At 50.4% G+C, this 10,921-nt stretch overlaps 2 protein-coding genes across 2 annotated transcripts; both read left to right on the forward strand.

Moving 5' to 3' along the window:
* The first annotated feature begins 5,763 nt into the window (after nucleotides 1–5,763).
* On the forward strand, nucleotides 5,764–7,255 carry ZNRD2 (zinc ribbon domain containing 2). Its single transcript, XM_006216707.4, has 4 exons — nucleotides 5,764–6,021; nucleotides 6,117–6,268; nucleotides 6,402–6,486; nucleotides 6,877–7,255. The coding sequence occupies exons 1-4, from the start codon at nucleotides 6,003–6,005 to the stop codon at nucleotides 7,218–7,220; spliced, it is 600 nt and encodes a 199-aa protein (XP_006216769.1). The 5' UTR covers nucleotides 5,764–6,002; the 3' UTR covers nucleotides 7,221–7,255.
* A 145-nt stretch (nucleotides 7,256–7,400) lies between these two features.
* On the forward strand, nucleotides 7,401–9,705 carry FAM89B (family with sequence similarity 89 member B). Its single transcript, XM_072970293.1, has 2 exons — nucleotides 7,401–8,456; nucleotides 8,884–9,705. Exons 1-2 carry the CDS (start codon nucleotides 8,157–8,159, stop codon nucleotides 9,160–9,162), a joined length of 579 nt encoding a protein of 192 aa, XP_072826394.1. The 5' UTR covers nucleotides 7,401–8,156; the 3' UTR covers nucleotides 9,163–9,705.
* The last annotated feature ends 1,216 nt before the right edge of the window (nucleotides 9,706–10,921 follow it).

A 10,921-nucleotide genomic window follows, 5' to 3' on the forward strand; every position in this document is an offset into this window, starting at 1 on the left:
TCACATGTTAGTTTGCAAGTAGGCTAAAGTCAAGGATAAATTTCAAGTCCCTCTGTTTTCAGGAGAGAGACAAGTTAATGGGTGACTTCTGTATAAGTCATACAGTCTCAAGGGTGCACATGGTGTTTCTGGGAAGAAACATGGTGCCCCCAAGTGCGACCTACATCAGTTATGGGGTGCCAAGGTTGACAGTGCCTCCAGTGTGGCCTCTCTGCATGTTGGTAGGCCTTAGGGGTCCCATCCAACTGAGTCCAGTCCTTGTTTTTGGAGGACCTGGCAAAGGACAGTTAGTCCAATCTGTCCTGTTTGTCCATGCCACCAGCCAGATGGCATTCATGCACCCATGGCATGACAGAGTGGTAATGGCTCCAGGACTGGCAATGGGGACGATAGCTGGGGGTGATGGTGTTACCAGGTATTTTATGTGACAGCTACAGGAGCTGAGGCTACCCTTTGCTGCTTCCAATCTCTTGGAAAAGATAAGCAGAATGGCAACCAAACCAAGGTCAGAACTGTCTACAGGAGCACTGCAGACCCAGCAGTCTGTTAAATTTAAGTCACTTGCAACAGTTCGAGAGAATTGGACCTGGATGTTTTCCTCCATGAAGAAGGCTCCAGGTGATTCGGCAAGACAAAGCTTACACATTTCTTTCTTTCCCCCATATCTCCTGGGGTCTGAGGTGTTCCCTCCCCAGGTGCCAAGGTTGCTGTTCTCCCTCTATGGCCACAAAATCGATGTGTTCCATTCCAGGAGTTAGAACTTCAACTTTTTTCCAATCACCCCCTACTCACACCTTTCATCTGCAAGGATCGGGGGACAAAGACGTTTTTATAAAACATACAGGGATCCATTAGGTCCCCCATCCTACACATGGGCCACAGTTGGGGGACTCAAAGAGAGAGGTGTACACACCAGCACTCCAGTTATTCTGATGCAGGACTGTGTCTGTCCAACAAGAGAATCCAAGTGGCTGAACAATAATATAGTGAGAATCACCTAAACCCCTTTCTGACTGGGCTGCCACCTGGAATTGCAGCAACCAGGCTGGCCTGGGGTTGCTGTTAAGGGAAAGAAAGAAGCATAATGTCTAGGAATAGTGAGTGTGGAACCCTAAATTTTCAGAACTGGTCTATGTAAACCCTACCCCTCTCATCTTGATCATTACATAGGACACAGCCTAGGGGAAATGGTCCCATCCTGGAGACAGCCACATTCAGTGACTGAACTGCCATATGGAGGTGTGGGGACCTGGAGAGAGAGTCAGAAATTTCTTTGAGTTAATTTTTGAGGATCAGCATGATTATGGATGATAGGGAGCATGGAAGGACCACCAAATACCTAGATTATCATATTGAGTGGCTTTTGAGATAAAAGATGCACCATTGTTAGACCATTGGTCCAGAAAGCCAAAAACAATACACAGATTAGTCTCAAGAACCACAATCGTGTTATTAAAGTTGGCTGGTTGGCCTGGAACAGCACCATTGTACCCTCAAAAAGTGTAAGACACCAGCCATAGCCCCAAGGAGTCAAAGGTCCCATGCACTCAATCTCTCAAGAGCAGGCAGGGGCAACACCACATACACTGTGGTCTCCTTCATTGCAGGACAAACAGATGAACTTTTGGCAGAAATTACAAGTCTTGCATGGAGTTGTGGCCTCTGCATCAGAAGTGTAGAGTCCTTTACTTTGTGCCCATTCTGTGATGGTAGACATGTTGCCATATCTGTATGATGATGGATCCAGACATAAATGGAGACAGTCTGGGCAGTGGAGGCTCGATCAACAGCTTGATCCCTATAGTCTTATCAGAGAATGAGCCCTTAGCAGGGGCATCTGTGTAAGAGCTCTAGATGGTTTGATCAGTCATGATTTGTTTCCACAGTTAGCTGAGAACATTGCCATCTAAAGCCCTCTATTGGGTGGCAGAGTACTGATATCTGTCTCACATTTGGGGACTCCTTGACTCAGCAACCACAGCCACCTAGCTTTCCAGCTGGGGCTGCAAATTCATACTGTTCAGCTGACCTGGGTTTGAGTTGGTCAGTCTAACTAAAGATTTGGCAATTTAAAGAACTAACTTGTGGGTGAGTTGATTTTCTCTAATCTTTATTCTAGCCTTCCTTCTACTTGCTTTGAGTTTAGCTTACTTTTATTGTTCTAGTTTCTTAAGGTGGAAGATTAGGTGATTTGAGACTTTTTTCCTTTTAAACATAAGAATATGCAACTATAAATTTCCCTCTAAGCACTGCTTTGGCTGCATCTCACAAATTTTGGTATGTTGTGTTTTCATCTTCATTAATCTCAAAGTAGTTTCTAATTTCCTGTGTGACTTCTTCTATGATCCATTAATTATTTAAGATGATGTTGTTTAATTTCCATGTATTTGTGAATTTCCCAAATTTCCTTCTACTATTGATTGCTAATTTCATTCCACTACAGTCTGAGAACACACTTTGTATGATTTCAACCCTTTTAAATGTATTGAGACTGTTTTATGGTAATATATGGTCTATCCTGGAGAATGCTCCATGCATATTTGAGAAGAATGTAACTTCTGCCGTTGTTGGGTGGAGTGTTATATAGATGTCTGTCAGGACTTGGGCTTGACTTGAACAGCTGTGACTTTTCTTTTAAAGGAGACTACCTTGATAGAGGGTATTTCTGTCCCACTGTCATAATAACAACTCATTTTTTTAATTGCAATATAGTCAGTTACAATGTATCAATTTCTGGTGTACAGCACAATGTCCTAGTCATGCATATGCATACATACATTTGTTTTCATATTTTTTATTGATGGTTATTGCCAAGATACTGAATGTAGTTCCCTGTGCTATACAGAAGAAATTTGTTTTTTAATCTATTTTCTCTCTCTCATTGTCTATCTTTTCTATTTTGCTGCGGGAGGTAATTAGGTTTATTTATTTTTAGAGGAGCTACTGGGAGTCAACTCCTGGACCTCATGCATGCTAAGCATGCACTCTACCACTTGAACTATACCCTCCCCTCCTTTTTTAAATCTATTTTTCTATATAGTGGCTAACATTTGCAAATCTCAAACTCCCAAATTTATCCCTTCCCATCCCCTTCCCCCCGGCAACCATAAGATTGTTTACTATGTCTGTGATTTTGTTTCTGTTTTGTAGAGGAGTTCATTAGTGTCCTCTTTTTCTCTTTTTTTTAGATTCCACATATGAGTGATATCAGATGGTATTTTTCTTTCTCTTTCTGGCTTACTTCACTTAGAATGATAATCTCTAAATTTGACACAACATTATAAAATGAATATAACTCAATAAAAAAAGTTAAAAAAAAAGAATGACAATCTCTAGGTCCACCCATTTGCTGCAAATGGCATTATTTTATTCTTTTTTGTGGGTGACTAGTATTCTGTTTTATAAATATACCACAATTTCTTTATCCAGTCATCTGTTGATTGACATTTAGGTTGCTTCCATATCTTGGCTATTGTATATAAGGCTGCTATAAACAGTGGAGTACATGTATCTTTTCAAATTAGAGTTCTCTCTGGATATATACCCAGGAATGGGATTCCTGAATCATATGGTAAGTCTATTTTTAGTTTTTTGAGGAATCTCCATACTATTTTCCATAATGGCAGCACCAAACTACATTCCTACCAGCAGTGTAGGAGGGTTCTCTTTTTTCCATACACTCTCCAGCATTTATCATTTGTGGACTTTTTAATGATGGCCATTCTGACAGATGTGAGGTGATGCCTTGTTGTTGTTTTCATTGCCTTGTTTTAATAGAAGGGCTAGGGGAGTTTTCTAGGGCAGTGGAACTGATCACAAGAATTTATCTAGACATCTTGGGGTCACCTGTAGCAGCGCTATAAACCCAAACTAAGACAATAAGAGCCCAAAGAGTAACCAATACCTCATCTATGGTTTCCTATGGGAGTTTGTCTCAAGGAAATCTCCCTAAGAGAGACAAAGCTCCCTTATAGCAGCCAGGACCCACTGGGGGCAAAAAAACCAGACCTTTTACTGTCATCTTGGAATAGATGTAAGATTGGCATGATAGACTACAGGGAGGGCTGAGCTGTAAGATGGCCCAGCTGTTGCCATTCTTCCTTGCCTAGCATCACATGCCCTGCCCCTCACCTCCCAAGTGAGCCAGCAAAGTTCTAATTATTCATCTGTTTTTTGTCCATAGCAATAGTGAATTTCCCTCCATCCTTTTTTAGTGTGTATGTGCATCTCTGTAAATGCTGTCTAAAAGAAAGCAGAAACTTCTGTACTCCCAGGATGAGTCTTAGTATTGGTTGTTACAATGGGGCAGACCTGGACAGCAAGGTGCTACCTTTCCACCCAGAGGAGAGTAGTTGTCATGAGGAATAAATGAAAGGGATTAAGGAGGAAGATGAATATAAGGATCTTAATTAGTGTCAGGCAGGATAAGCTGTTGAGTGGATATTGGCCATTATGATGACACAGAAGGGTGCACTGAGGGCTTCAGGATGGGGCTGGGAGTTGAAGATAGTAAGGACCTGGAGGATCTGTACATACAGACTAGAATCCAAGAGTCCCTCTAGTCAGTTTGGCAGAACTGACCTGGGGTCAGGCCCTGAGTCAGGTACACTGCTGCCCAAGAGTCTGCTGGTAGAGTGAAGAGGGGCACAGGACTCTCCAAGTAAGCAGGAGGCAGCAAGGATGAGAAAATGGAAGTTCCAAAGAGTCTACATAGGAGGAAGATGGGGCCAGGAGGAGGGCACTCTATTTTCAGATAAGACTGTGAAAGCACGTGCTTCCAGTCAAAGAAGAGGGTTGCAGATGAGATTATGGGAGTCTAAGTCCTAGCTCCTTCTCCACTGCCCTAGTGTACAGCCTTGAGGCACTGCACGCTGTGCATCTGGGGACTGCTGCCTACTCCACCTGGCTTCTCCAAACCTATTAAGGGAGAGTTTGTGTATGGAAAAAGAACAAAGAGGGGATAAATATCACCAAGGCCAATATTCAGGGAGCACTAGTTATTTTAACAGCAACCCACCCAACGAGGGCATAACGGTCACAGGCATGTGTAGTAAGTCTCTCATTTCCACCCTCCAGAACGTATTATTCAGCAGGGGCTGGAATCGGAACTGCGCATGCCCAGTACAGCAATTTACCCACCCCGCCTTCCCCCTTGTCAGCTGGCTTTTTGAAGGTTCGAACTTCCACAAAACAGAACGAAAAGTCTGCTTAGGGGCTGACTTTGCATCAGTCCCAGGCCTTGGTGGGGTAGGGGGTGGGCCGACTAGGACACCGAACACGTGGAAGGAAAGGGGGTCTTGAAATAGGCTGAGAGGTGTGAAAAGCAAGAACGATCGCCGCCTGACCTGACTAGCTAGTTGAAATGAGAAGCACTGAAGGCCTGAGGAGGCTTCAAGCGTATGTAAGGGGCGGTTATTATCAAAGGTGTTGTTGTGATGATGCCACTGTCCCGCCTTCCCTGGGTCCTGCCGGTGCGGAAAGAGAAACCGCAGGGAAGGCAGAGGCCAGCGGAGATTCCTAAAGCCAAAAGGTCCCCTCCATCTGCGGAGAGCAGGAAGGGCGACCCTGCGCAGCTACTTCCGGGTCCTGCGACCTGAGCGGCATTATGACAAATACTCTCCTCCCGAGGCCCCGTCAGTCGAAAGCTTGTGGGATTTTTTTTTGTTGTTGTGGCATCTTTTTCTTTTCTTTTTCTTTTTCTTTTTTTCTTTTTCTTTTTCTTTTTCTTTCTTTTTCTTTTTCTTCTTTTTCTTTTCTTCTTTTCTTTTTGCCAGTCGAAACTTTTTGTCCACGGGTTCCCATAGAGGGACCGAGGGAGGTGCTAACGAGATAGGGTCCAGCCTGCGGCAGACACGCCCCACTCTGGGCATCGCGACCTCTGAGGAGCACAGCGAGCGTCATTTCCGCCCTCATCCTCGGCTCAACGTGGAGGGGGCAGGGTCAAGTGGAAGACGCGCTGCTTGTGCGTCACTTCCGGTGAGCCTAGCCGCGACAACGGCAACATGGCCCTGAACGGCGCTGGTAAGAACTTGGGCTGCGGAGGCCTGTGGCTGCCGGATACGGGAGGCAGCCTGCTTCGGCAAGACCCACAGCCTCTTGTGCCTCTCTTCCCGTAGAAGTCGACGATTTCTCTTGGGAGCCCCCGACCGAAGCGGAGACTAAGGTGCTGCAAGCGCGGCGAGAGCGGCAGGATCGCATCTCCCGGCTGATGGGCGACTACCTGCTGCGTGGTTACCGCATGCTGGGCGAAACGTGCGCGGACTGCGGGGTGAGGAGAGAGACTCGGGACGTGGGATCAAGGGTGGGGCCAAGGATCAGGCCGCACGGCCTTTCCCCAACTCTCCCTCTGGACCCCATCACCCGGCGTCTCACCTCTGTCCCGTGTGCTTTCTGGCCCCTAGACGATCCTCCTCCAAGACAAACAGCGGAAAATCTACTGTGTGGCTTGTCAGGAGCTCGACTCAGACGTGGATAAAGATAATCCGGGTGAGGGGTCGAGTGTGCTTGGTGAAAAAGTATGGTGATAGAGGCTCAGGAACAGTAGGCCTGGGAGGTGACAGTGGTATTTGTGGGTGGGGCGGGAGTAAGGTGCTTTGTCCTTTCAGCTCTAGAAAGGACGATTCATTCAGTAAGAGCACTGAGCACCTACTGTGTGCCAGACACCATGGGAGAGTTTGAGCTCAATTAGGCGTAGTCCTGATGAGAGAGATAAAGCAAGAGCATAAATAACTCTGATACAAAGAAGAAAACGGGTGAGTTACCTTATACAGAGGCAGGGAAAACATTTCAAGTATAGAAAGAGCAGAACAGTGAAGAGTAGGGAGGTGGCAATGGGCCAGGTATCCTGACCATTCCACTGGCTTTTTCCTTTTTTAGCTCTGAATGCCCAGGCTGCCCTCTCCCAGGCTCGGGAGCACCAGCTTGCCTCTGCGTCGGAGCCCCCCTTGGGCTCTCGGCCTACTCCTCAGCCCCCAGTACCCCGTCCAGAGCACTGTGAGGGAGCTGCAGCAGGGCTCAAGGCAGTCCAGGGGCCACCCCCTCCTGCTCTGCCTCCAAATGCAGATGTCCTGGCCTGCACACAGGAGGCCCTCCTGCAGAAGCTGACCTGGGCCTCAGCTGAGCTGGGCTCTAGCACCTCCCTGGAGACTAGCATCCAGCTGTGCAGCCTTATCCGGGCTTGTGCTGAAGCCCTACGCAGCCTTCAGCAGCTGCAACACTAAAAGACCCCTCCTGAGAAAAACCCTCTAGAAAAACAGCTGTTTTGTTGTGTGTAGTTTGTTCTTTTCTTGGTTCTGAGTGTGCATGCTAATCCCAGCTCCATTCGTCTTTTTCCTACTTTTGGCCTCATGCTATCACAGTCTGCTCTCCTTGATGCCAGGAGAAATGAGTTGGGCTTGTTTCCACTCAGTTCCCCCACTCAGAGGATGAGGCTGGGAGGGAGAGGACTATGTGATACTTTTTTCTGAGGAGACCACAGCCTCCTCAAAAGCAGGAACAAGAGGCATCAATCTCTGCGGCACCCCTGCAGCCTCCTCAGCCATCCAGTGCTCATTCCCTACCCTGAGTGAGATTTGGGGTTCCAATCCCCTTGGTAGCTTCTCCTTCCCCAAGCATCCTGATACCATCATTCTATCCCACCTTAGGCCCAGACCAGGTACTGGGACACTGATAGTGTCAGGTTGCACAGTAGGGACCAAGTACGGCTTAACCGCAGTCTCCTGACCACCCCCACTCCGTTTTCAAATCCTTTTCCTTGAGGGTTGTAATTGAGCAGGATAATTAAACAAGAGTGTTGTGGGGAAGAGAGAACCGCGAAGGAACTGCATCCTCCGCTTCTTGCCCCTATTCCCCCCTCCACCACCACCACCCCACCTCCTACCTCCACCCCTGTCTGTTAGTGGCAGAGTCCGTTTTCTGCTTTCCGCGACCTGGGCAGCGTGGGCCCACAGCCCTTGCCCTTTTAAGAGAGGCCCCGCCTACATGGAGGGGGTGGGGCAGGGGGCGGAGTCGGAGAAGTCCGGTTAGGAACAAAGCGCGGCCTGCGGGCGGTGGCTGGGCTCTGCTGGCGGGGCCTCGGGGTGCGGGGCCTGCGGGCGGAGGCCCCGGCAGAACATCGGAGGGAAGGAGGCGGCATCATCCTCTGTGCCGGCCCAGGCATGAATGGGCTGCCCTCGACCGAGGCGCCAGGCGGCGCGGGCTGCGCCCTGGCTGGACTCCCGCCGCTACCGCGCGGCCTCAGCGGTCTTCTCAATGCGAGCGGAGGCTCGTGGCGGGAGCTGGAGCGCGTCTACAGCCAGCGCAGCCGCATCCACGATGAGCTGAGCCGCGCCGCCCGCGTTCCGGACGGGCCCCGCTATGCTGCCGGCGCCGCCAACTCGGGAACTGCCGCAGGTGCCCCTGGCCTGCGTCGCCCTGTCAACCTCGACTCGGCTCTAGCGGCACTGCGCAAGGAGATGGTGAGTGGCAGGACCCGGGTCAGCTAGGCGTTGGGGGACAGGGGAAGGAGTGGCTGCTGCCGAGCTTGAGGGTCCCGAGGCGGGACAGACAGAGAGCAGAGGCAAAGCGTGGTCTGGGTCTAGAGGATCTGTAGAAGCTGGCTAGGTCAGAGGAAATTATAACAATAATCACTTACCGTTTATGGCAATAGTTACCATGTATTTTTAAATGCTTTACTTGTGTTATTTCATTCTACTCTACTAGGTGAATGTTGTCCCCATTTTGCAGATTGAGGTTAAGTGATTTGCCTAAAGATCCAAAGCTTGCAGGTGGCACCCGATGTCCACAAAAACCTCTGCTTAGAAGGGTGTGGGAAGATTGGCTAGGACTGTGGCGTAGGCTGAGGGTGGCTTGGACCCCAACCCCAGCCGACTCTGTCTTTTGTAGGTGGGCCTGCGGCAGCTGGACATGTCACTGCTGTGCCAGCTGTGGGGCCTGTATGAGTCGATCCAGGACTACAAGCACCTGTGTCAAGACTTGAGCCTATGCCAGGACCTGTCATCCTCCCTGCACTCAGACAGTTCCTACCCACCTGACGCTGGCCTATCTGACGACGACGAGCCTCCTGATGCCAGTCTGCCCCCGGACCCGCCACCCCTCACTGTGCCCCAAACGCACAATGCCCGAGACCAGTGGCTGCAGGATGCCTTCCACATCAGCCTCTGAAGAGCTAGAGGGGTGGGGAGCATGCACCCATGCAAAAGGCTCAGAAACTCACCCCTCAGCAAGTACTCAGACTATAGTGCCTGCTTTCCCCCATACCACTTCACCTCACGGGAGGGCAAGGCTTGGGCCCTTCGGAGGTTAAACTGCCTATCCTCCCTCTGCTGTCTTGGGTTAGCTGGCACTGGGGCCGGTACCTGGACTACAGCCTCTGCCCATGTCACTGGACCTCCACTTCTCCCACATGTGTGCACCTCAGCTTGGCCAACCTTCAGTCTGGCAGTGGGGTCCAAAGCATCTTGCACTCCCCTTGGCATCTCTGGGATTGGGATGAGTGCCTGGCTCCTGTCTCTTCATCTTTTACTGCTGTTGGCAGCTGCTGGCTCAGGGGCATCCCATCTCTGGTCCCTGGGTTCCACTGCCCTAGACAAGGGCTTCGGGACCCATTCCTGCACCCATGGCCAGGAGGGCCAAGGCTCCTTGCTCGATATTTAAGTTTAGGGGCCAGCCTCCTGGGCACATAGAGAAATAAATACTCTCTCACCATTGGTGTGTTCTGACTGCCTGGCTCTGGGGAGGGAAGATAGCGGTGTTTCTGGCAATTGCGGCCCGGCGCTCGCCGGCAGGTGGCGCTCAAGACCCGGAGTGGAAGAGGCTTGGCGGTGGTAGGGTGCGAATCCTTGCTCCCCGGGTAGAGCTGCGGAGCAGTCCAAGCTGGCCCAGCCTGGTCCCGCGGTTTTGTGACTGCAGGCGAGTCACTTCCCCTCTCTGGCCGGAGGCCTGGGAGCCCAACCCCCTCCCCACTTGCTTTGGACTTTCTTGGCCAGCTGGGAAGGAAGGAGAAGGAACCGCCCTTCTTGAAGAGAGAAACTTTCCACCCCGAGTTGGGGCGGAGTTGGGGCGGCACAGGAAATGAGTGGGCCGGGGCAGGCGGCCCGAGGGGCCCTAGGCGGGAAAGGGGAAAGCGCCTCTTGGAAAGGCCTGGAAACGAGTGACCTATGGGTGGGAGGAAAGAGCTGCAGAGGCAGAAGAGGGTGAAGTCTCAATGCCCCAGAGGCCAGAAGAGTGAGCCCTGGAGGGGAGATGGGGGCAGTCCTCTGCGCTTTGGAACATGAGACTCCTAGGAGCCCAGACGCCCCCATTCTACGTCTGCTTACCCCTCCATAGCACTTAGGACCTTTAGGGTAGTATGTAAAAGGCTTTCTCTTCCAGAAGAAACAGCTGCGACGTGGGGTTTGGGAACCAAACCCGAATGTTAGGTCCTCCCTGGAAGAGACCTGCACATTTGTGGATGGTGGGTGCTAAGGCCTCCACACACACACCACCCCACAACTTCCTGACACGAAGAGGAGAGGACCTCGAAGTTGCACATTCAGGCTTACCAGCTGCTCATCCCCACACCTGCTGTACAGTCCTTGCCTCCTGGAGACAACCAGCTAGCACTCCTGGCAGATCAGACATCCTGAACTGTATCAAGGACCAGGCTTCTGTCGGCAAACCTAGCTGAGCGTTCGTACTGGCAGAGGGAACAGGCATGACTCTGGGCGGGACACCTGGGCAATCTCATTGGTGCAGGCAGACGCATTGGCGATAAGGGCTCTAATCGAGGTGTGAACAGAGTGGCTAACGCCCCGGGGCAGGCTTCCCAGGGGAGGGAGAGTAAACACACAGACACACACACTTTGACGTCCCTGATAACGGATTTCGTTTAATAATACCTGGCAAAAAATCAGCCAGGCTTCACACCAAATGCTTTCCAAAG

Source organism: Vicugna pacos, chromosome 10, assembly GCF_048564905.1.
Source record: "Vicugna pacos chromosome 10, VicPac4, whole genome shotgun sequence".
NCBI classification, from domain to species: Eukaryota; Metazoa; Chordata; class Mammalia; order Artiodactyla; family Camelidae; genus Vicugna; species Vicugna pacos.

Excerpts from the sequence above, each read along its gene's own strand:
- ZNRD2 (XM_006216707.4), top strand. Across the intron at positions 6,269-6,401 it reads AAACGTGCGCGGACTGCGGG|ACGATCCTCCTCCAAGACAA; the intron begins GTGAGGAGAGAG and ends TCTGGCCCCTAG. Across the intron at positions 6,487-6,876 it reads CGTGGATAAAGATAATCCGG|CTCTGAATGCCCAGGCTGCC; the intron begins GTGAGGGGTCGA and ends TTCCTTTTTTAG.
- FAM89B (XM_072970293.1), top strand. The coding sequence starts at position 8,157 with ATGAATGGGCTGCCCTCGACCGAGGCGCCAGGCGGCGCGGGCTGCGCC. Across the intron at positions 8,457-8,883 it reads CGGCACTGCGCAAGGAGATG|GTGGGCCTGCGGCAGCTGGA; the intron begins GTGAGTGGCAGG and ends TGTCTTTTGTAG.